The sequence below is a fragment of the Perissodus microlepis genome, chromosome 10 (assembly GCF_051167445.1).
Source record: "Perissodus microlepis isolate ML-2025 ecotype Zambia chromosome 10, ASM5116744v1, whole genome shotgun sequence".
Taxonomy (NCBI): domain Eukaryota; kingdom Metazoa; phylum Chordata; class Actinopteri; order Cichliformes; family Cichlidae; genus Perissodus; species Perissodus microlepis.
The window spans coordinates 21,121,833-21,144,310 of NC_140470.1; the positions used below are offsets into that span (position 1 = coordinate 21,121,833).

The following is a 22,478-nucleotide window of genomic DNA, read 5'->3' on the forward strand; positions in this document are numbered from 1 at the left end:
CATTTCTACAGAAACTATATCATCGTTTCTGAGGAAAATTTCAGAATTTCCTTTCAAATTAATGAAGTTCTTGCTAAACTGTAAATGTAAGCAGTTCAAGTTCATTGTTTTATCAGTAAACTGACGACTGCATTCAATCAAAAACTGACAGCAAACCAACTCTAGCTTACTGCCCACTTGACACACCAAAGTGCTTTGAAGACAGAAATTGACAGCGAGTGCTCACAGACCTGGTGTCCGTCTTCAAAGGACCCATTTCAAAGGAAACGAGAACACTGGATCATTGCACACAGTGACAATAATTTTAGTTACGCAGCAGTGTCCAACCATTATTTTCCTTTGGTAAGGTGGGTAAATAGGAAAGTAAAGAAAGGGGAAAATGTTTAGCATTTCCCTTTATCATGGTTTGTATGTCTTTGGGTAACTTTCATATATATAGTATGTATGTCTTTGCTGTTTGTTACATATGCAGTCCAGTGTATTGCTTTAGCAGCTTGTCTGCTTGCCAGATTCTAAAGTCGCAGCACATTTTATTGCCAGGTGCCAAATAAAATATGTTAAACAAATGTTCTGTGGATTCAGTCTCTGGAATTAGCAGTGTGCATTCCTCTATGCTCCTTCATATTCACTTCATATCATAAAGAAGAAGTTCCAGAAGTTCTAGTCAAGGGAAAGTGGTGCTATAAGCCTATCATATATAATTTTTGGACGGCTGACTATTTGGATAAACGTCGAGGATTTTTTGAAAGCCTCAGCACCAAGGCCAAGCAAATTCCCAAGTCTGGATTTTTGTTTTGACAACAAATAGTTTCTATACACCAACCCACATTCTTTCCTTTTTCCTTTCTGCTGACAAGTCCAGATTGTGACTCACCATTCTCAAAGATGGTCCCAGCGATGAAGGACAGCTCAGAGTCGTGCTCTGCCTTGCAGGCGTACAGAGCTCGAGCTTTTCTGCCCGTGAAACTGGAAATAAGAAGAGAGTTACACTGAGCCAGTAATCAGACACCAAAGTAGTACCTCAATTTAACACAAATGGCAGGTTGGTCACTTTATATGCTCTGTTTATTAAGTATCAGATGGTTAAATTCACACATGGACTTTTTCCTTTTCCTGATTTTAGAGTAGGTATGAAATATTAGTGCATGACTATACATCATGCAAAGCAACACTTAGCAGAGGATTAACAGCCCTACAGTTGATCCTCTGTGGAAACAGGCCGATGTCCAGAAATCTGCTGAGGGGGAGCACCCAGTGCTTGTGAGAACAACCCTATCCTTTTGCTTGTGTGGAGGATCTGAAGATAAAGATAATGAAGCTTTTTGTTCTATATCAGGAATGACAAAAAAATGATCTGTACATGTTCAAACCTGAACCAGGTCTTTGATATGGAACTGGACAGGAATGAACCCACCACAGCGTTTCTGTTTGGTAAATAATACACTCATTACCTGCTTATTGTGTGACATGACTCTGAATTAGTCTTTAAAAATAAGCTGTACGTCAGTGTTAACTGCACATGAGGATGTGTTTGCATATGTTTACTTAATTATTTGACACTCTGGACATGGTTTTATTTCGACACTGTAATATTCCATTGTGTTGTATGTCTTTAAAGTTCTAGCTTGTCATTTCTTTCTGCCTTGTAAACTTTACCTTTTCATTCAGATATAATTTATTGTTATATCTGTCTACCGTCTCCTACTGAGTCATTTAGAGGTCACAGCTTTAAAGACCTGATATTTTGAGGGTGCAAAGCACTTGAAAAGAATATTAGCTGTTATCAGCTTCTAAAACAGTACCAGGACACTTAAGGCTTAAAATGTTAAGCACTGAAATGAACTCTAGTGACAGACACTATATATCTACCAAGGTTCAGATGAATAACTGCATCAAATTAAGGCGTATTTTTATTGCCGTTTCAATAGAGAGGCTCATATTAGAATGACTGCCGCTTGACGTGTCCTTGATTTGAGATACTGCGGTGATACCCCGAGGGACGAGTTAGCTCTTAAGCTCTCTCGTTTCACGGGGAAGAGGAGAGGTCAGTCACATCCACTGCACCAATGCTTCTTAAGCTCTGCTGGCTGGAAGTGTGTTGATCAAATTAACTACAATAATGGAGATCCATAAGCTTTCAGATAAGGTTTTTTAACTAGTTGGGCAAATATTACAATTTTGTATAAATATATTTTTCCTGAATAATAATTGATGACAACTGCTTTCATCTTTCAAAAGTTCCATCTTTTTTACTTTCATGCAGTCCTAGACTTTTGCAGTTTAAGGTTTCTTAGAATGAGCACAGTTTGCAGTTTCATTCTGATTGCTGGCAAGTCAGCATCATGTCATTTCATAAATACTGTGCACTAACCTGACAGGGGAGGAGTCACTGGAGGCAGAAGATATTGGCTGTGGACTGGAAGGGGCTGAGAACATCGGCCAGGAGGGCGAACGTGGTGAAGTGGGACTGGAAGACGTTGCACTGAAGGACAAATTTATAGAGACTGACATGTTGATAGAATTGGATAAAAACAGGATAAATAACACCTCATGTTTATACCCTAAAGTACTGGAAATTAGGTGTCACAAGTGGCAAGTGTGACTTTAAAGCAGTTTTAAATGTACCTTGTTGGTATGCTGGCACGAGGCTTCGGGTTCAGCCTGGAAACACACACACACAAGAAAAGAAGACAAAGTGAATCAATCAGTTGTTATCAGTGCATTTTATTACATACAGAAGTGTTTCTGGACTTGGGAAAATACATTGTGGAATGAATTTGTACATTATAAATTGAGAGACAATGATGTCCACAGTTCTACATGAGAGTTTTCCACCACATGAGGAATAAATGACAAGTCAGCAAAGTAGCCCTCCAATCTCGCTTAGCTAAAATAGTGAATCCAAAAGCCAAACCATACCAGGAGAAATTCTGTAAAAGTGTAATGTGCTTCGTGTTCAACTAAAACAACAAGAATAATGGAGGCTAATATGGAGGCTGTTTGAATTTTCCCTTGGTGAAGTCCTAACACAGTCCCAGTTGAATCTTGCGGTCTGTAAACACAGTGGGTAGAGGTCAGAGTGTGGATGTTCTCCCTGTGGTTGCACAGGTTTAATTTTCCACTCATGCTGCCCTTGACCAAGGAATTGGTGTGCATTTGTAGTTGTCTCCTGGGTGCTGCATAGTTGATTCCCACTGCCCCTAATAATTAGGATGGGTTAAATGCAAAGACATAGGAGGATAAACAAGATATCCTTATATTTATCCTTACATGTAACAAAAAAAAAAAATCAACAAGACTTTAATTACGTGGGGTGAGGGATAAATAAAATCACTACAAAGGACTGATCCAAGAATCAGTTGTAGTGATCAGAGATGGGCAGTAACGCGTTACTTGTAACTTTCCTGTAGGAACGCTGCGTTACTAAAACAGTGATTTTTTTGCGAGAATGTCTCATGACAATGACGTAAGCGAGTGCGACGTTCGTGACAACAGCTGTGTGCAGATCAACAGTGGATCATATATCGAGTGCGGGAGAGAGTATGAGCGTGCAGCGTTTAAAGCGTGGAAGTACTGACCTTACTTTGAGTTTGATCCCATACAAAGTGACAAAAACATTAGTGTCTGTTGTGCGTGGGAAGAAAACTTCTTTTTACAGCGAAAAAAAACCCTAAACAAGCACCGAGTGCGCAACGACGTAATGGGAAATTACGGCACACCTGCACCAGGACACACCTCCGCCTACCCTACTCCTGCTTTACAGGTGAAAATAGAGCAAAAGGACCGCTAGTCTTTGACTTTATTTATTTTCTGCTGTGTTTTACTTGCATCTATTTGAAAGACTGAGTGTAAACACAAAAAATATTTTCTTTTATGTGCTGGAATGTGCAGAAAATAGGTTTAAATGTTAAACTAATTTCTTCAAGTCAGAGAATGGTGCATATAATTAAATTTTTACTTGATGCATAAAGTTAAAAGATTAAAACTGATAAAACAAGTTAAAAAAAAAGACACTTTTCCATTTGATTACATTTTCTATGATGGATTATGCAGAAAAAGTAGAATCGGGCTGAAAGATCTATCGCTTTATCACCTATTCAGGTTGTAAATCGTGTTTTTAAAAAGTAACTAAGTAACTAAGTAATTAATTACTTTTGAAAATAAGTAATCAGTAAAGTAACGGGATTACTTTTTGGGGGAAGTAATCAGTAATTAGTTACTGATTACTTTTTTCAAGTAACTTGACCAACACTGGTAGTGATACTCTTTGTAAGAGAATAGTCATAGATGCAGTTTTGGTCAACGTGGTGATGTTAAATGTATTTCAACTTTCTCAGCAAGATCCATGTCTTCACCAGAGATGGGCAGTAGCGTGTTAAAAGTAACATGTTACTGTAATCTGATTACTTTTTTCAAGTAAAGTAAGGGATTACTATGGCAAAAAAGTAATTAGATTACTGTTACATTCCCATAAGCACGCTACGTTACCGCATTACTAAACCGTGATTTTGTTTGTGATGTTTGTGGGAGTGTCTCATGATAATGACGAACGAGCGTGCAGCGTCCGTGGCAGCAACAGACGTGTGTAGATCAACAATGGATAATATGGATTGTGAAGGAGAGTACGACCATGCAGCGTTTAAAGCTCAAAGTACTGACTTCACTTTGAGTTCAATTCTGTAAAAAAGTGACAAAAACATTAGCGTCTGCTGTACACTCTGCGTGGGAAAACAAACTTTTCCTACAGCGAAAAATTAAACTTCAAATCTGAGCAAGCACCTAGAACGCTGCCATGGGAATGTGAAATTCACAGAGAAACCCCCGGATCCCCCCACTGACAAGACTGCTGTGGCAATGGGCAAACCTCCACATGCCCCACTCCTGCTAAACAGGTAAAAATAGATTTAAGAACGACTGTACTTAGTGCCACTGAATCTTTGCATCTTGCAAGTACTTGCATCTATTTGAGTGTAAACACAAAACATTGTTTTAGTTCATATGCTGAAATATGCAGAGAATAAGTTAAAATGTTAAACAAATTTCTTCAAGTCAAAGACTGTTGCGTATAATTTAATTTTTGCTTGATGCGAAGTGCATAAAGTTAAAAGATTCAAACTAAAACAAGCTTTAAAAAGAGACTTTCTCATTTGATTCAATTTTATATGATGGATAATGCAGAAAAAAATAGAATTGGGCTGAAAGGTCTATTGATTTATAACACATTCAGGTTGTGTATTTAAGAATAAGAAGAATAAGAAGAACTTTTTTAGAACTTTGTTTTTTTTATTTATCCCGAGGGAAATTCTTTTGTCATACACATGCTCAATGCAGCAAGAGAGACAGAGGAACAGCGTAATAAGTTTATGTTATGTTATGTTTTTAAAAAGTCACTAAGTAACAAAGTAACTATTTACCTCAGAAAAGTAATGGGATAACTTTCTTAGAGAAATAATAATAATAAAGTAACTTGACCAACACTGGTCTTCCCCAAAAGATTTTTCATTCAGTCTTTCTAATCCAATGATGCAGGATGCAGATGAACTGACACTTTTAACACACAAAGATTACATAAAAGGCAACACCAGATTGTTTCAGAGATTAAAACATAAATGCATCACAGAAAACTGGCATGTAAATTAAGCCAGCAGAGTCACAAAGAACCAGAACACCCACTGTTGTGCATTCACAGCACAGAAAACACAGTCATGCTGCTGTGCATCATCCCCTACGTCGGTTTATTTTGGGCTTTCTTTTGGAAGCCTCTGCTTCTTCTTACTTGTATTACTCATAAAAGCTAAATACTAAAAAAAAGTGGTATATTTATACACCTATTTCTAAAATGAATTTTTCCTGGGAGTCTTATTTGCAGGTCTTCTTATTCTTATACTTATTCTTAATAGCACAAGCAATTTGCCTCAATTGTTTAAAAAGATTTAAAACTGATTCTTGAGCTACTTTTGATTGCTTCAATCACCAGGAATCCAACAAGTGAACACATTTAACTGGCTTTTAAAATACTCAATTTGCCTCAATAATCAGTGACAATTTATTAGAAGAATGGAGTTAAAAGGACATATTATAGCCAACAGTTCCAACATAGTAGCATTTGATATGTTACAGTGGATTCAAAAGGTAGCCAGAAAGTACAGGAAATCTGAGTAGAATTTTCTATTTGTGAAATACTTTGAGAGGTAATTTTAAATTCTGTGAAGATTTTTTTTTTTACCATACCAAAAAGAAGAAGTAATCTGAATGAACAGTGAGGTGAAAAATTCTATATATCCTTCCACTAAAAATGGTAAAAAGAGAGAAACTCTAATAAATGGGCTGCTGTAAAGATATGGCTTCTTTATTATTTTATTTTAACAATCTGCAACTGCCTAGCAAAAGCAGACTGTACTCTTTTTCTTCCAGTGTCAGATCAATCTTCTCATTCATTTTATATAACATCACATTGGTGAGTCAGAGGATTATTATTTTTTCCTCTTATCTCCCTCTCTGCACAGCGTCAACAGATTCATAGTCGGCTCTATTCTATATTATAACAGCCTTTCCCTTTTTTTGATGATGTAACATATGGTTGCTATGGTGATGTAGCTATATTTAAAAGTTAGTTTTGTGATGTTTTGTTTCAGGGACCCTGTGACAGACTGGGAACCTGTCCAGGGAAACTGAATAAGCTGAGGATGGATAGATGGATGGATGTTTTAGGGACACTCCAATAAAAGCATCAGTAAAATAGCTTTTAGATCAGTAACTCAGTGCACACAGAACAAGACAAGCACACAAAAACAAAGATGATAAGTGATACATATATCTTTGTTGACCTTAGAAACATCTAGAAACAGTTTCACCCCCTCCATAATTATTTGGGAGCTTTTCTTACACCATCAGTATTTGGCAACTCCAGAGTGAGAGAAGTACGAGTTGGAAGATCAATCTTGCAACTTCTAACTTGTTAATTTACTTTAGACAATAAATTATTAGAAAGTCAAACTATTTCAACTTTACGGAAGAGGATTAGGGCCACTGGGAAAAAAAAGTGGGCACGTCTTTTTTTTTCTTCTTTTCCTGAATTCTGAGAAAAAAGTCAGAATTCTGACTTTTTTTCTCAGAATTCTGACTTTTTTCTCAGATTTTTTTTCCAGTGCCCCTAATCCTCTTCCGTACAACTTGATGTTATATCTGAACTCTGGTAAATAAACTAGTAACAGGACAGGAAGTGAGATCATTTGGTTTAAATAAGCTCAAAAAGGCACTTTGATATTATCACCGTGGCTTTATCAGGATCAGTAGAGTCACAGTAACTGATCCACCCTTTTCTACTTTATTCTCCACTCAGAGATCAATCAACATTAAAAAAAAAATCAATCCGTGTGGACAGCACCCTTTAACTGTCACTAATCACAGATCACTGTGATAGACACGGCAAGAGGGGACCAACTTCTATGTCAGTAAAACTATGCAAGGATACATTTTGAGTCTGTCTTAATTTTAAATCGTTAACAATGCAATTATAAATAATCTGAATAGTTCATGGTGAATCTCGTGTTTATTCTGCAACAAATATGACCTGTACTCTTTGAATCAGCTGCCTGATTTTTTTTCTTTTGTTTTTAAAGTGGACTTCATGAGTCACAACACCACCATGCAGTGTTTGCCTCTGCAGATGTGAGAGCAACAAATACAGTTTACAGCCTTAAACAAGAATTTATAGTTTAACAAATAAATCAGATTGACCCCAGAATTGCCTGCAGATGTTGAGTCTGGACTCAAAACACAAGGGTGCAAAAAGCTCTGAGAACATTTTAGTAATGAGAATCATAAATTTTACTTACTTCTTTTGTCACAGAGCCCAGCATTACCTGTACGCTCTGAGAGCGAGGGAAGATTAAAGTAGTGCAGAGAAAAGTGAGAGGCTGGTTTTTACTTATACTACATGTCCATTTTTACTGATGGTGGCATGAATTTATCCCTTATTAGAGGTCTGAAGTAATCAGTGTAATATCTGTAGATCTGAGAGCAGGAAGGAGAAAAAATATTTATATAAACAAGCTGTTTATCAATAAAAGCAGCCAAAGCAGACACATGTAATCTGGTAATGCATGTGTGTAAAAGGGTGTTATGCTGTTAGGACGGAGTATCTTGATGACAGCCTGTCTACAAATCCTTAATGGATGTTTTTCTTCTTCCTCTCATTGATGGCACGTGAGAGGGTTTTTTTCCAGTCACTCTCTCTATACTAATCAATCTCCACTAAATAATTATTTTTTTGCTTTGCTTTCTTTTCATTAAAAATAAAAAAACAGCACGATAAATACAAAACAATTCACTGACTTTCACAAAGAGACAAGAGCAGAGCAGGAGGTTTTTGGCATTTACATTTTCACCTTAGCACATCAGGTCCAAGCCACCGTCGACCTCGTAGATTTGACCCAACTCAGACCCCAGTGCATTGCAGACTGACATCTCTTTTAGGTTTGCCTCTAGACATAGTCAAAGGTTTGCAGGTTTGTAAAAAGCACCTGACAAATAGTAGTAGGGAATAGCAGAACAGACAGAGCTGACGATGTCAACCGGTTGCTCTGTAGCTCTGCACATATGATGAGGTCGCTGAGGCTGGTTTTTCCTGCCAATTTGTGATGTGGCTCTGGGAGAATATGAAATGATGATCCGAGCTGGGATCAGAGTCAGTTACACATATCTATCTTTGCCTTGGCAGCTCGTTTGTGTTTCACACTTTGCTGGCTACTCCAGTCCAGCAGCTTAGGAAAGACTCTCTTTTCCCCCAAGGTGTAGTGTATTCGCTCTGGCTGAAAATCCCTCAACAGCTAAATCGAAAATCCTCTAATGTGTGTCTGTTCACACTGAGCTGGTAGAGTTTTGATTCCATGCTGGTCATTTTTTTCTTTTCTTTCTCGATTGTAGGAATTTTAAAGGCCTTATTTTCAGAGGATGGGTAGGCATGAAAGCAGGGAGACAGCAAATGACACCCAAACCTCAAACCAAGGACCCTGCAGTAACCAAAAAGCAGAAGTAAATAAAGCAAGTTCGAATTTACCTTTAACATGCTTGGAGACATACAGTGCAAACAGAAAGGGACATAAAGTATAAAAAACAATTACATCAAACATACGGTTCTGCCCAAGCACAACTATAAGGGGATAAAAGGAAAAAACATAAGGATAGCAGGCTTTGAACATATAATTGCATACACCATTGGGTGCTCTATCATAGCTCACAGGTTGTTCACTACAGTCATTAAATGCTTCTTCCTTGTGACTCATAAAGCAAAGACTTTCCAAAAAAGCCCTTTTCTCTGTCCGCTGTTCTCTGTATTCTTCAGAGTATCTCTTAAAGCACCTGTTCCTGCTGTGCATTCTTATTTCTCCCCTCATTTCACATATCACGAATAACACTTCTCTAGGCACCCAAATGTGGACCCTGGGCTCAGTTTAAAAAAAAAATAAAAATCCCAAATACATTTATTATTACACCTGGAATATAAAGTATGTGTTTTCTATGAATTGTGTGCACAAATCACTCAAATTATTAAAAGATGAAAAATGTAAGTTGTGACATTTTGTATCATTAGTTATTATATAAACCCTCTTGTGAGGTGTTTGCATAAACATTTTTTTATCCGTTAGCTTTCTCTCCATCAAGCAGAGCAGCAGTTCCATGGAGCCCATTAAATTTCAATTGTATCACTACAGCATACGGGCATACATCTTTTGTTTTATGTTGTGCACACAATATAGAGTATACTGTCTATATACAGCCACTGGCTTTCGTTTGAAAAAAAAAGCTTTCAGTAATATTAGTATTAAAGATAAAATGATGATTTTTTTATTTATTTTGTTTTTTTAATGATTGATCTATTGTGATTAGTAAAGATAGCATTTAAGCCAAATATAAGCATACCATAAGAAACAGGAAAATACTTCAAATACATCATAAGGATGGCTCCAACCGACCGCATTCTCAGTGAACACCTCAGGCAGCAGAAACCCAAGAAAGAAGAGGATAAGGAGGATCCATCATGGAAGGATAGACCCCTATCTGTACCACCAGCAGACCGAGGAAGTGGCTGACATCCAGAAGTCCTACCAGTGGTTGGACAAAGCTGGACTGAAAGACAGCACAGAGGCAGTAATCATGGCAGCACAGGAACAAGCTCTGAGCTGGGGTCTATCACATCAGGCAAGACCTCAGGTGCAGGCTGTGTAAAGATGCCCCTGAGACAATCCAGCACATAACAGCAGGGTGTAAGATGTTAGCTGGCAGGGCATACATGGAACTCCATAACCAAGTGGCCGGCATAGTATACAGAAACATCTGTGGCGAGTATGGTCTGGAAGTCCTGAGGTCAAAATGGGAGACGCCCCCAAGGGTGGTGAAAAATGACCGAGATAAGATCCTGTGGGACGTCCAGATAAAGAGAGACAAAATGGTGATGGCTATCCAACCAGACATAGTGGTGGTAGACAAACAGAGGAAGACGGCCGTAGTGATAGATGTAACAGTTCTGAATGACAGCAACATCAAGAAGAAGGAAGCTGCAGAAGTACCAAGGGGTCAGAGAAGATGTGGAGGGTGAAGGTAACAGTGGTGTTGAGTCTGTGTTTCCACAGGCCCCGCTAGTTTAGAGACTTATTCCTCATGAAGAACGAAAACAAGACAGAACATCTTCAACCGGTCTTTTACTCGCTAACGAGGGAGAGCTTTGGTCAGAAGCTGTCTCTAGCCTAAATCCTTCAAAGAGCAGCTCCCCTCGTAGCCTTTTTATTGACATGACAGTTACAATACACATCACAGCACAAGCACCTCCCACCGTAAACCCCCCCAATGGTTCTAAGACAAGGCACTATGTGTGTGTGTATGTGTGTGCAAGAACTTGTGTGTGTGTATGTGAGGATGTGTGTGTGTGTGTCATGGGGGTGCGTTTGTGTGACCTCCTGCTCACCAAAAGGGTCATAAAAGCAGGAAGCTTACAACAAAAGAAACAGATCTTTCAGATAAGATGTATCTACAATAAAACCTCCGCCAGCACAGAGTGGCTGGAGAGGTCTACTGCTTGAACTAAGACTTTAGAAATTTAAGAAACACAATGACAACATTCAACAATTTGACTTAACAGTCCCAGTGGTAATAGGAGCACTAGGTACAGTGACTCCCAAGCTAGGCAAGTGGCTCCAGTGAATCCCAGGAACAACATCATCAACAAGGGCAAGAGGTATGTTTCTGGTCTGTTACAGTCCACAGCCATACTCAAGTATTCAGCAGCCAAAAGTATTTTTGTTGTTTGATGAAGGAAACCTTACAGTACTGATCGCCGTTCATTTCTAACATTAATCAAAGTTCAGATTGAAGATGCAAAATTGACACAGAACTTACACAAATAACAAAGTTAATAAACAAAGGCTGAGTGGAACAATAGCAGGCTGTTGAGAAAATTAAAAAATGAATTCCAAGCCGTGGGAGATAATAAAGGAGAATGAGTGGCAGTATCAGTGGAAGAGAAGGAGAAGCAATTATTGGTGACAGACTGGGCCTGCAGTCTTTATAACTAGGTGTATGTTAACAACAAACACCATAAAATAATATCAGGATGACAGACAGAAAATATTGTTTGTGTTCCTGTACATTTGTGTGTCAGACCATATGCGTGGCCAACCTTTGTCTCTGTGAGTTCCAGGTTTAACGTTTACATAAAAACATAGTTATTTTCAGCAGGAGACAGGTTCAGTCAGCCCTGTGATAATATTTTTATCTCAGCTGGTTTCAGTTCTTAAACTGTCAATCAGACAAGATAATCTGACAAGCGAACACACTGTGAGAGGTAAACCTGAGATACTTATTACCATACCAACTTTTTAATGCCATAAATGCCTTTGAGTTTTAAACTAAAAGTGCACTGAAAAAACCAAAGTCACAATCTTTTAGAAGTTGGATTTAAGGTGCATCGACAAGGCTTTTTCATTGTATCAAAACCTGCTTGGCTAGATTATGCAGCAGCTATTTTTAAATTTTATTCATTCAGGAGAAGCAGACAGCTGCAGAACTTCACCAGAATCTTTTGGGATTTAACCAGCCAGTCAAAAGTATACTTCACTAAGCTCCTGGCAACCATAAATGGAGATGTATACTGATATACAAATATGTGGCACAGTGTTTCATCAGTGTGATTGAAAACAGTTTACATAGTGTATATATTTTTTAGTTTGTATATATATTTGAAGTTAAATGTTTTTATATTTGTGCACAGAGCTTTATCTGCTGTACCTCATATATTAATATGTTCAAAATACCCTTTAAAAAACCATTAGACTGCTAAGTTATCTTTACTACCTTAAATTTCTTCTTAAAATTCTTGTTAATTTTATGTAAATCACCAACTGATAGATGCTTTCAGTGAACAAAACAAGTCCATCACAGCTGTCACAGGGCGAGAGGCTGCGTACACCCAGGTCACTACTCTAATGGACAGAAACAGCTCGCTCACATCTACTGCCGATTTAGAATCACCAGTTAGCCTAACAAGCATGCTTTTGGACTGTGGGATTGAGCCAGAGTCCCTTATGAAAGATGCACACTCCACACAGAAACGTCCCAGCTCTCCAGTGCATTCGAATCAAGGACACTCTTGCTGTGAGGTGACAGTGCAAACCACCACACCACTGTGCCATTTTAATGTTTAAATCGAGTGCACGTATTTATGCTGGTGCATCTGTTAGAAACTACTTGGGTTAACCTTATTTCGTAATGCTGTCCTACTCACAGTGATGTGGGCCGGTTCTGCCGGCTGTCCTGCTCGCCATCATTGCTTGTCAGGCTGTGTCTCGGGGTTCGACCTTGGCTGCTGCTGCTGCTACTGCTGCTGCTACTGTTACAGTTGGCAGACGAGGACACCGAGTGTTGCAGGTCAGCAGCTGTGGCGTTGCCAACACTGTTCCTTTTCTCACCTGTAAGAGTAAATGTGTGAGTGATGTATTCCTTGGGCCTTTTTCATTTCATAAAAATGGTTTGAACTGTTTAGAAAAACTGGCAACCACTCTCACTGAGATTAAAACTCATCTGTGATTTTTAGTAGCTGCACCTATGGTATTAGTTTGAAAATCCTACGTTGACTCGTTCTCGGGTTATCATATTCACAAACTCGGGTGTCAAAGCCACCCATTCTTCCGCTCACCTGGCGGTGTGACGAAAATACTCCAACAGCCTTTTACAGCTGAGAGGTAAAAACCTTCCATTCTTATTCAGTGTAACAGATTACAGACCTTTAGGGGTTACTTTTTTTAGTTTTTCACCCCCCCCCCCCTTACAGCATTATTTTGGGTGCTTTATTCAAGAGTACAAAAGGTCATTATGAGGTTTACTTATCAAAGCTGTTAGCAAGGAAAATTCTGCTGGAATCCTGCATGTCTGACAAACTTTCTCCCTTTAATAGGTGGCTGAAGGAATTAGGATTAGGAATTGTTCTGTTTGTTGTTCGGTTTGTTTGGTATACCTGCGTTGTCTGTGTTTTAATGCAAACAAACAGATGCTTTTAAAAAAACCAAAAATTAAATAAAGAAATCCTAAAAAAAAATAATAATAATAATTTGCATGAGGTCATGTCCTTCAGCTTACCCTTGTGGGAATGTGTCGGGGTGGGGAAAAGCGTGAGTGGCCTTTCGCTGCAGGAAGGAGTTTTGCTGTCCGTGCTCCTCCTCCTGGGCGTTTTCAGCTGCGTGTTGGACAAAGAAGAATTCGGCATGTCCCTGAATATCTGCACAAACAAGACAATCAGAATTAAATACAAAGTAAGAAACAGCACAGTGCATAAATATGTAAATAGTGCTTTGGCAAATTTAAATTTGATTCCAGTGATATAAAAGCAAACAATAATTCACCGCCCTTGCCCATTATGTTGAGGACATTCATTCATTCGTGAGCAGAAGCATTACACTGAATATTAGTTGGATTGGATTTTTTTATTTTGCAGCAGAGCTTCAACCATTGCAATTACAGAACACTGCAACAAAGCTGCTTGCAGCTGCGTGTGAAACGTCTTTTAAATGAGAGTAATTACATATGTAGAGATTTAACAACAGGGGACATTGCTGGGTCTAGTCTGAGATTTGTGGCAGTGATCATGGCATTACTGAAATTTTCCTCCACTTTAAGTACAGTCAGGAAAGTAAAATCCCCACGACGTGATAAAAATAAACACAGGCAGTAATTTTTTTACCTCCGCCTTCCTCGAACCGATTACATAAGTCTATTAGTTTTCAAATATGCTTTTTAGTTTGTTATTGCAGGCTGTGTTAATCACCTGTGACACTGTACATGCTTGTTCACTATGGTGAGACAAGCGTGTTAAAGATTTTTGCTTTCTTTTACTATATTTTCACACATTCCAGTAGATACAGCAGTGTCTGGGAAAGTCAAAAGACTGAGGAGTGCCAACTTGAGCTGTGTGTGTTTGTCTATGTGTCTGTATAAATACACAATGTCCGCGTAACGGGTGCATTTAATCTCTCTGCAGTTATGCTACTCATTAAGGTTATGCATCATCTTACCCTCTCATGGTGCTCTATGAGGATCTCCACAACAATGTTCTGGAATTTAATGTCCATGATGGCTGCAACAGTCTCCTCCTGTGGGCGGAGCAGAGTTGGTCCAAAGACTACACCCAGATTGGCAATGGTCATGAGGTTTTGTTGATGGTGACTGGCCACACTATTAAGGTTACACAAAGAAAAGGGCGACACAGTAAATCCAAATTAGAAACGTGGAACTTGACACGATTTGAAGCCACAGTTCCTGACAGTTTTTTTCTTACATTAACAAAGTCTCAAACGACGCATCACTCACATAATTATTACCTAAATATACAGCCTCACTTATTTTACCCATTTTCAGGAGAAACAACTTTTTTTCCCTGTCTGTAATAACAGAAGTAACACTAACATATATGAATAAACAAACAGACAAAAGAAACACATGAACAAGAGGAGCCTACAGAGAATTTATAGAGCTTATCTTGGAAAAGCAAATGTGTTTTCACTGCATTCAGATCGCAATCCTGATTTCAAAAGCTGCCAAACAACACAGGTTACAAAAAATAAAATAAAATAAGAAACTCATATAAAATGTAAGAGCTCAGTCAAGATAGATCGGAGCATTGCCTGAGCAGTCCAAAAAAAATGGCATTAAAGCAGGAAAATCATAATGAGGGAGAATATGTTAAACCTGATTGTGACATAATAATACATTTGGCTAACACTTTCGCTCTCATTAAATCTCAACCATTACAAACCTCATTGTATACACTGAACAATGCAATAAATCTTAAATCATGCATGAACAAAATGACACAGAGAGCTGAGCTACAGTGTGATCCAGCCTCTACCTATAAGCCTGTGATGATAATAGCTATTGGCAGCTGTAATCCACTAAACCCAGGTAACATGTCCTCAGAACTCTCTGCAAATGCGCTCACCTACATGTGGTTTAAATGTGGCTTATGTCCTCATTACCACAGATTGTATCATGCTGTTGCTGTTGAAGAAAAGCCAGATAAAGCCATGGGGGCTTAGATGCGGGTTTACACTGACAACACAAAGCAAGGTGGGTGCTTTGGAGGAATAAGTAGACTTAAACTAGCGGTATGATGCTATCTCTGCTTATGCGTTACAGCAACTTGCAGAATGTGACCTGCAGAAAGACAATGGGTTTTATTCACAATTTCTCTCACCTGTACAATACAAAGCACCACTGCATGTGTACAGTACAGCAGCATCTAAAGCATTGAAGCAAAAGTCTAAATTGTGACAAGTGGTTTTACTAGGTGGGTGAACTTAAAGTGAAGCGCTAATCTTGCTGGGAAAGTCGGGATTGGCATCAGAAACAACTAAAGTTTAAAATTACATTACATAAAAAATATATGTGAAATTTCTTAACCTTTTAACCACTTTTAATCCAATTGTAAACTAGACACTGAGAATAAGGTCTGATTAACACTTCTTGGTACTGACAGAAATACCTGCATCCGGCCACTAGCTCATCTTTCTTTTTAAAGGCCCAAGTCCAGAAATAGATTTCGCCTAGAGGTTAGCGGATGGGTTTCTATTTTCAGTACACACAGCATTAGCGCATGTGGTCAACAGATTACGTTGAGCATTAATTCTTTTGGACAGCAATTAAGCAAAGAAGCATTATAGCAATTTAAATGGAGTCGCTAATGCTAATAACACTACACAGTGTTAAACTGCTTTAGAAATGAACAGCGTATAATGCAGTTACACCTCTTGTCCCATGTGTGCAATTTTTCCACTTACTTGGCCAGGTGCTTCACCAGCAGCTCCAGCATCTGTCTGTTCTTCTCTGGTAGCCGGTGCACTAGCGCGTGGACCTCTGTTACTCTAGCCTCTGGATTGTCCATCTCTGGATAGAGACACATATTAAGACTTGAGAGATTCAAGTGTGTCGCTTATTATTATATCTTTATTGACACAAACAAGCACATACAAAACCATCAAACAGGTAATTTTGAAACCATGCAAAGCAGTCGTGATCCCTTTTTTATTTTTGTTGTAGACACTAAAAAGCAGTCATTCCACTACACGCCACAGAAATTAAACAAGTATACCCAAGATTTCAATAAAATAAAAGTCTGAATAACATCCAGACTCGGTGGAGTTCTTAGATGTCACACAGATATTTCACATCCTTTTTCCTGTCGCTACAACCAACTATCATCCTAACACAGTCTTAAGCTGCTTATATTCTTTGGTAAACACATTGTTTTCCAACAATAATTAAAAATCAGACCCACATATGCCATCTCGGCATTCTATATAATCACTAGCAAGAGTATCAACCTGCAGTTCTATAAAAACGCACCATAAACTCATGTTTGTGCCATTTTTGTGAAAAAAAATAATCCAGCTGATTTAGGAAACCAACTGACGTAATGGGTTTGAGTGTCATAAACAAGGTTAGGTAGGTGATAAATATTCAGAGGGAATCAGGGTTTCTGTGTACCATTGCCAAACTAGTTATGAAGCGCATATTAAAACGTTTATCTCCGCAAGATGCAGAGACAGAGCAGAGGATGCATGTGGGTATTTATTGGCACTGTGTGTTTAATACTGTTACAAAGTGGAAAAGCTCCGTGGCAAGCAGGGCAGAACAGCCTGTTGCTGATGAATAACTATAATAACTCAAGCCTGCGGGGCTAGTCAATAAAGAGATGACAGCAGACTCACACTATATCAACCTTCAGGCCCCAGCTGTCAGTGCCAGGCAACGCTCCCACAACTGACAGAGCATCTTATACACAGACAACCATAATTTTATTATTTTCTTACATAACTGGGCTGGGCTCCAACAGACACACATATATACTAAAAAAAATAAAAATAAAAATCAGCATTCCTTATTATGGTGCACACAGCTTTACACACATGCACAAAAGGACAAAAAAAACAAAACTTTGTTTTTCTTTAAACCTCAGCCCAGACGTGTCGTCACAGCACAGTACGAATACACATTCGGTTTTACAGTACTGAAGACCTTTAATTTTATTCGGAGTAGATTTAGGACACCATCAAACGAATTTAATAAGAGTAGGAATCCAGCCAACATAACCGCATCCCAGGAGAGAGATAAACAAGGAAATTACACTTGATTCACCAATAACCTGTTTTCTCATTATTGAGGAAGCTGCTAATGTGATGCAAGTTGAGTTTTGGGTGCTTTTAAGACCGTAGGGAAGCAGTTACTTACATCGATGGATCAAGATGATTATGTACAGCAGCCAAAACAAATCCGTTCTTAATAAATATGTCAAATGGCACAAACATTTGTTTTCAATCGTCATTCGGTTGTTTCAAACATTTAACTGACATTTTGAAAAGACTTTAAGCTCTAGCATTAAAACTAGAAGCAAGACTGGGGATTTAGAAATATTGCAACTACCAGCTTTTCTTCTGTTTTACCTCTTCATCTGCCCTAAATATCCACAAAGACACACTGCTCTAGTTACTAGTGTGTATGCACTGCTAGCAGCAATGTAACAGTTTAGTCTGCAGAATGTCTTTATAAACAGCCTGTGTGTCTTGCCCATGCTGGTGGTGACTGGCTAATCATTAATCCTGCTATGGTGTTCACTGGACACAATGCTGTTCAGCCAAGATGCCAGATGAGTCAGTCATTTAAAATGAGTGAACAGGCCAATATGTCTGAACTCACACAGGAGTAAGTGATTAAATATAGAGAAATATCTCACTAGATATAGTGATTAAAAAAATAACTTAAGAAAAATCTGGGACATCTCTGACTGATGAAGTGGTTTGCTGATGTCACAACTGAAGGATGATTTTTAGACCATGTTCCATGGCCCGCAACTTTAATGCTTAATTAAAGTTTAATGTATCCTGGCACGCATAATGTACCAAAATAAGGGTTAAATCATAGAAAATGTAGGGATAGAAGAAAAATATTGCAAACATAGTATAATGTGTTTATAACCTACAGATCAGGGTATTTCCTGACCTATTATTTTCCAGAAATTTGCCTATTCAGCTTTAAGACTATCTGACACTTTTGTAGAAAAGGCGGCAAACAACTCCGTCTATCATGCATAATTGTGCTTTAGAAGATTAATGTCAATTAGTACTTGTTAAACAGGAAGAAACAGTACTTGTTAAATTGGCTTCTTAAAAAAATAAGACTTTGATTTACGTGTCACGGAGATGAGGCTCATCTCAGGTCTTTCTTATGGACTGCATTAAGTAATGCAAGTGAATAAAGTTTGGTAGATCTTTGTAGATGCCTTACAAAATATCACTCCTCCTAGCAGGAGTGAGAAATAAAGCCCAATTGGAAGGAATTCTGGTGATGTACATAAATATTAGACACAAGATGGACAGAGTCAGGGCATTTTCTTCATACACTCTATACTTTCTTTTCTATTCTGCCTCTCGTGAAATTTGAGAAGGAGGAAGAGCACGATGCAATATCAGATCTTGTGGGCGGAGTTGGTGAATACATGTAAAAGAGAGGAGAGAAAAAAAGGGAGGACCTAAAAGAGAGAGTTCAAATGAGGACGCTGTCTTTAAAAAACACCCTTTTGCTTCGGCAGAATTCCACCTTGGAAAAAAATTCGAAAGCTAAGTCACACAGACAGAGGCGCCTTCTTGCACATATGCATTCTGAAAGAAATTTACGACGTCAACCAAACTAATGAGTGCCGCGGAAAAGAGGTCAGGTCAGGCACACAACTGTAAACTTATACAGCAACTTCACAAACACAAGTATTTTTTAATGATTACTAAAAAACCATAATCGCATCCATTATCACATGGGTGGCCTGCCTTGTTTTCAACCGAGCTATCTTGGTAGACTTATCTGCCATCCTCTTTTCCTTTCTCGAAATACACTCATAAAAAACAATCTTCATTGGATTCACTGCAGAGCCTGTCTTGGTACCGTGGCCAGAAACAGACAGTCGTTTCCTGGACTTCCTTCCTATGTCAGCTTGGCATCCTATACGATTAGCTACTGCCAAACAAAGAAAACAAATCACTAAAGCATCCTCCAACACTAGAATTGCACTAATCTACTTTGTCTGTGTCAAATATTCATTAAAAAAATAGGAAGCAGCTACATGGATAACCATGGTTAATCGACCCAAGCAAGCTAAACTATGGTTAAACAGAAAAACAAGGAAATCCAAATGAACAGATTTAGCAAAGGAGGGGTTCATGCAAAGTCTCCATTTCATGTTCTAAATCAGTTGGTGCTTGCAAAAGTTTATTTTGTAGCCTAGCAGCCTCATGACAAGAATCTAATACACTGAAATGATTGCCATGGCTGTTGGAGAGTTCAGGCAATCTATCTTCCAGGCAGCTGAGGGTTTTTTTATTTTAATAAAATATGTTTCCTGACTCAAACCACACCCATCAGGTGCAGTTACCAAAAAGGAGCATTTTGCAGCTGCTATGTGATCCACCGAAATTCAAAACAGTAAACCTTTAATTGGCTGTCCGTTTCTGATAAGCTCTCCAGGCTTCTTATAATATTGTATAACCCGCACCGGATAGACAGAGTTACCAGTTCCCCACTATGTATGCATGTAAACTGTTTAATTAAAAACCGTCTAACAATACAGGAACACCATAAAACACCTTATTTAGAGAATAAAGAGAGTTTTTCAGTGAATATATTGTCACTCTCCCAATTCTACTAAAGAAGAAGGGCAAATAAACAGCAACCATAAACTTTAAACTACTTATAAACATATGGGAGCATATTAAATGTTCTACCAGCAAAGGATTTGTGAAAATAGAACATCTCTATGATAGTAATTCAGAAGCCAGAGTAGTTCTAGATACTCTGAGGCCTGGTGCACTGTTATTACTGCTGTCAATGTGATAATAGAATATTTATGAATTTCAACTAACCAAATTTAGGACGTTTAGCCTATTTTCCTCTTTAAACACAGCTTATCGTATCCAGCGATACAAATAACCATTTGCCCAGCTATGCTATTTAACTATTCTAAAGACAGTGGTCTAATTTCAAGACAGATTTTTTTTTCTGCCTTCCTGGGAAGCATGGTCTACAGCACATCGCCCTCTTTTACCACATCTGGAAATCTGCATACAGCAAAGGAGGCACCATGTTAATGTACTGACATTAAAAGCAGAGTTTCAGAGTATTTATGAAACTCTGTTTCATAATTCTCGGCTCTGCAACGTGTTCTGCAATGTGCATTGCGCCACAATGGACAGCGGAGTGTGGCTGCTGCTCCAATCAGCCCATCACAGCAAAGCCAACAAACCGTGTGCACAACATTTAGTTAGAAAACACTTATTTGTAAGACTCTCTAACTGTGAGATAACAGCCATGCTGCAATTTAACAAGTTCAAATAAGAAGCTGCAGGTCTCACCTTCTAGGGAATCCTGATGTTTAACACCCAGGAGGAATACTTCCTGGATTTTTGAGTCTCCTGTAAAATCTGACTCTCTGAATCTGAATTTTCATTTCTCTTTTACATAGTTAGAGGCAACTTTCACACTGGCACAGCTGTGCGTTTTAGCCTGTTTAAAAGTTGGCATGGAGCAGAATCCGGATCTGGGTCATTCCCCCAACACAGTGTCATTGTTTGTTTTTGTGTTTGTGCAAGACTTTTTATCCTCAGAACCAACATAATGCAAAATTTCACCAACTCCAATCAACCATTTATAAACTGAAATGAATCAACAGGATTAGCTTAATTTAAAAACAAACAAAAGCTATTTAAGCATTGTCTAGTCGATTTTTATCCAAGGTAGCCTTGAAGAGAAGTTTGCACTATTTAATATCAAGGTTGGCTTTAAACAACTTAAACAGCTTGAACAGACATTTTGTGAAGAAAACGAGATATCAGGAGGCAAAAGGAAACTACTCACTGGCAGCTTTTATAAAGCTCCTCTGGTACTGGTATGTCATGAGAGGTGCAGGTAGCATTCTGGAAACATAAGATGTCAGGAGAAGATTATCAGCAAGGAAAATGGAACAAGAGCTTAGGATTGGCTTCTCTGGAAAAACCAATAAATCCGAAGAGTCCTGTACGAGCACTCATCTCACTACAGTTTGGAGAGAAATTAAAGGAAACACCAGGATGAAGTGTCTTAGTATGGTATTGGACCACCATGTGCAGCCAGAACAGCTCTAATCTGCCTTGGCAGTCATTCTAGAAGTCTGGAACTCTACTTGAGGAAGGAAAGACTATTCTTACAAAAGATACTCCTTCTTTTTATGATAGTGGAGACTGCTATCTAGTAGCTTAGACCAGCTTGGGACATTTTTTCTTCAATTTATCTTTTTCTATTTTCTTCTCCTTCTGATATTTTCTCTCTACACACCAGCTTGACATGAGCTTTCTCCTACTGCCTGATGTGAATAATGGCACCTGCTGGTCTTCAATGAGGCCTGACTTGAGGTCTCGATGGTGTAAATGGGTGTATTTACGAGAGAATTGACAGCAGGTGTTTCTATAAATCTGTCTGTTTATGTACCGGCGAAGTGCTTGCGGGCAACCGAATGAATACGAATCTTTGTATGCCTGTGGATTTGTGTTGTGAACAGCATAGATTCATTTAGCTACAGCAGATCGAGCACAGCATGAACACCTCTGCTACTCTCATTCCTTTCTTACATTTTCTTTCCATTTCAGCTGCTCATCTCTGGTTTCCCACAATCACAATCCTTCTCTTATTGTTGCACTGCACCAGAGGAAGTAATTTAACTATGACGTGCAATATAATGACCAGAATATCGGGCAGTTTTGACACAGCATTAACTCTGAATAAATAACATGTATAAAATAAAGAAAAACAGACCACAAATAATAGAAATGACAGCAAAATCAAGCACAATATATTCGGGCCAAAGGTCTTTTTAACAAGTTATTATGTGATAAGTGCAGAAAAGTGCTATAATT

General features: G+C 38.5%; 1 protein-coding gene across 2 annotated transcripts in view; it reads right to left on the minus strand.

The window, feature by feature from the left end:
* LOC146379403 (rho GTPase-activating protein 26-like) overlaps positions 1-22,478 on the minus strand; it is an 81,778-nt gene that overhangs the window by 3,690 nt on the left and 55,610 nt on the right. For both annotated transcript variants that reach the window (XM_084940641.1, XM_084940640.1), the window contains exons 17-24: positions 21,445-21,503; positions 16,326-16,431; positions 14,565-14,724; positions 13,633-13,771; positions 12,782-12,965; positions 2,626-2,661; positions 2,372-2,482; positions 875-966 (exon numbers count right to left, since the gene is read on the minus strand). In XM_084940641.1, the coding sequence (XP_084796767.1) occupies positions 875-966; positions 2,372-2,482; positions 2,626-2,661; positions 12,782-12,965; positions 13,633-13,771; positions 14,565-14,724; positions 16,326-16,431; positions 21,445-21,503 (887 nt within the window). The remainder of the gene's footprint in view (positions 1-874; positions 967-2,371; positions 2,483-2,625; positions 2,662-12,781; positions 12,966-13,632; positions 13,772-14,564; positions 14,725-16,325; positions 16,432-21,444; positions 21,504-22,478) is intronic.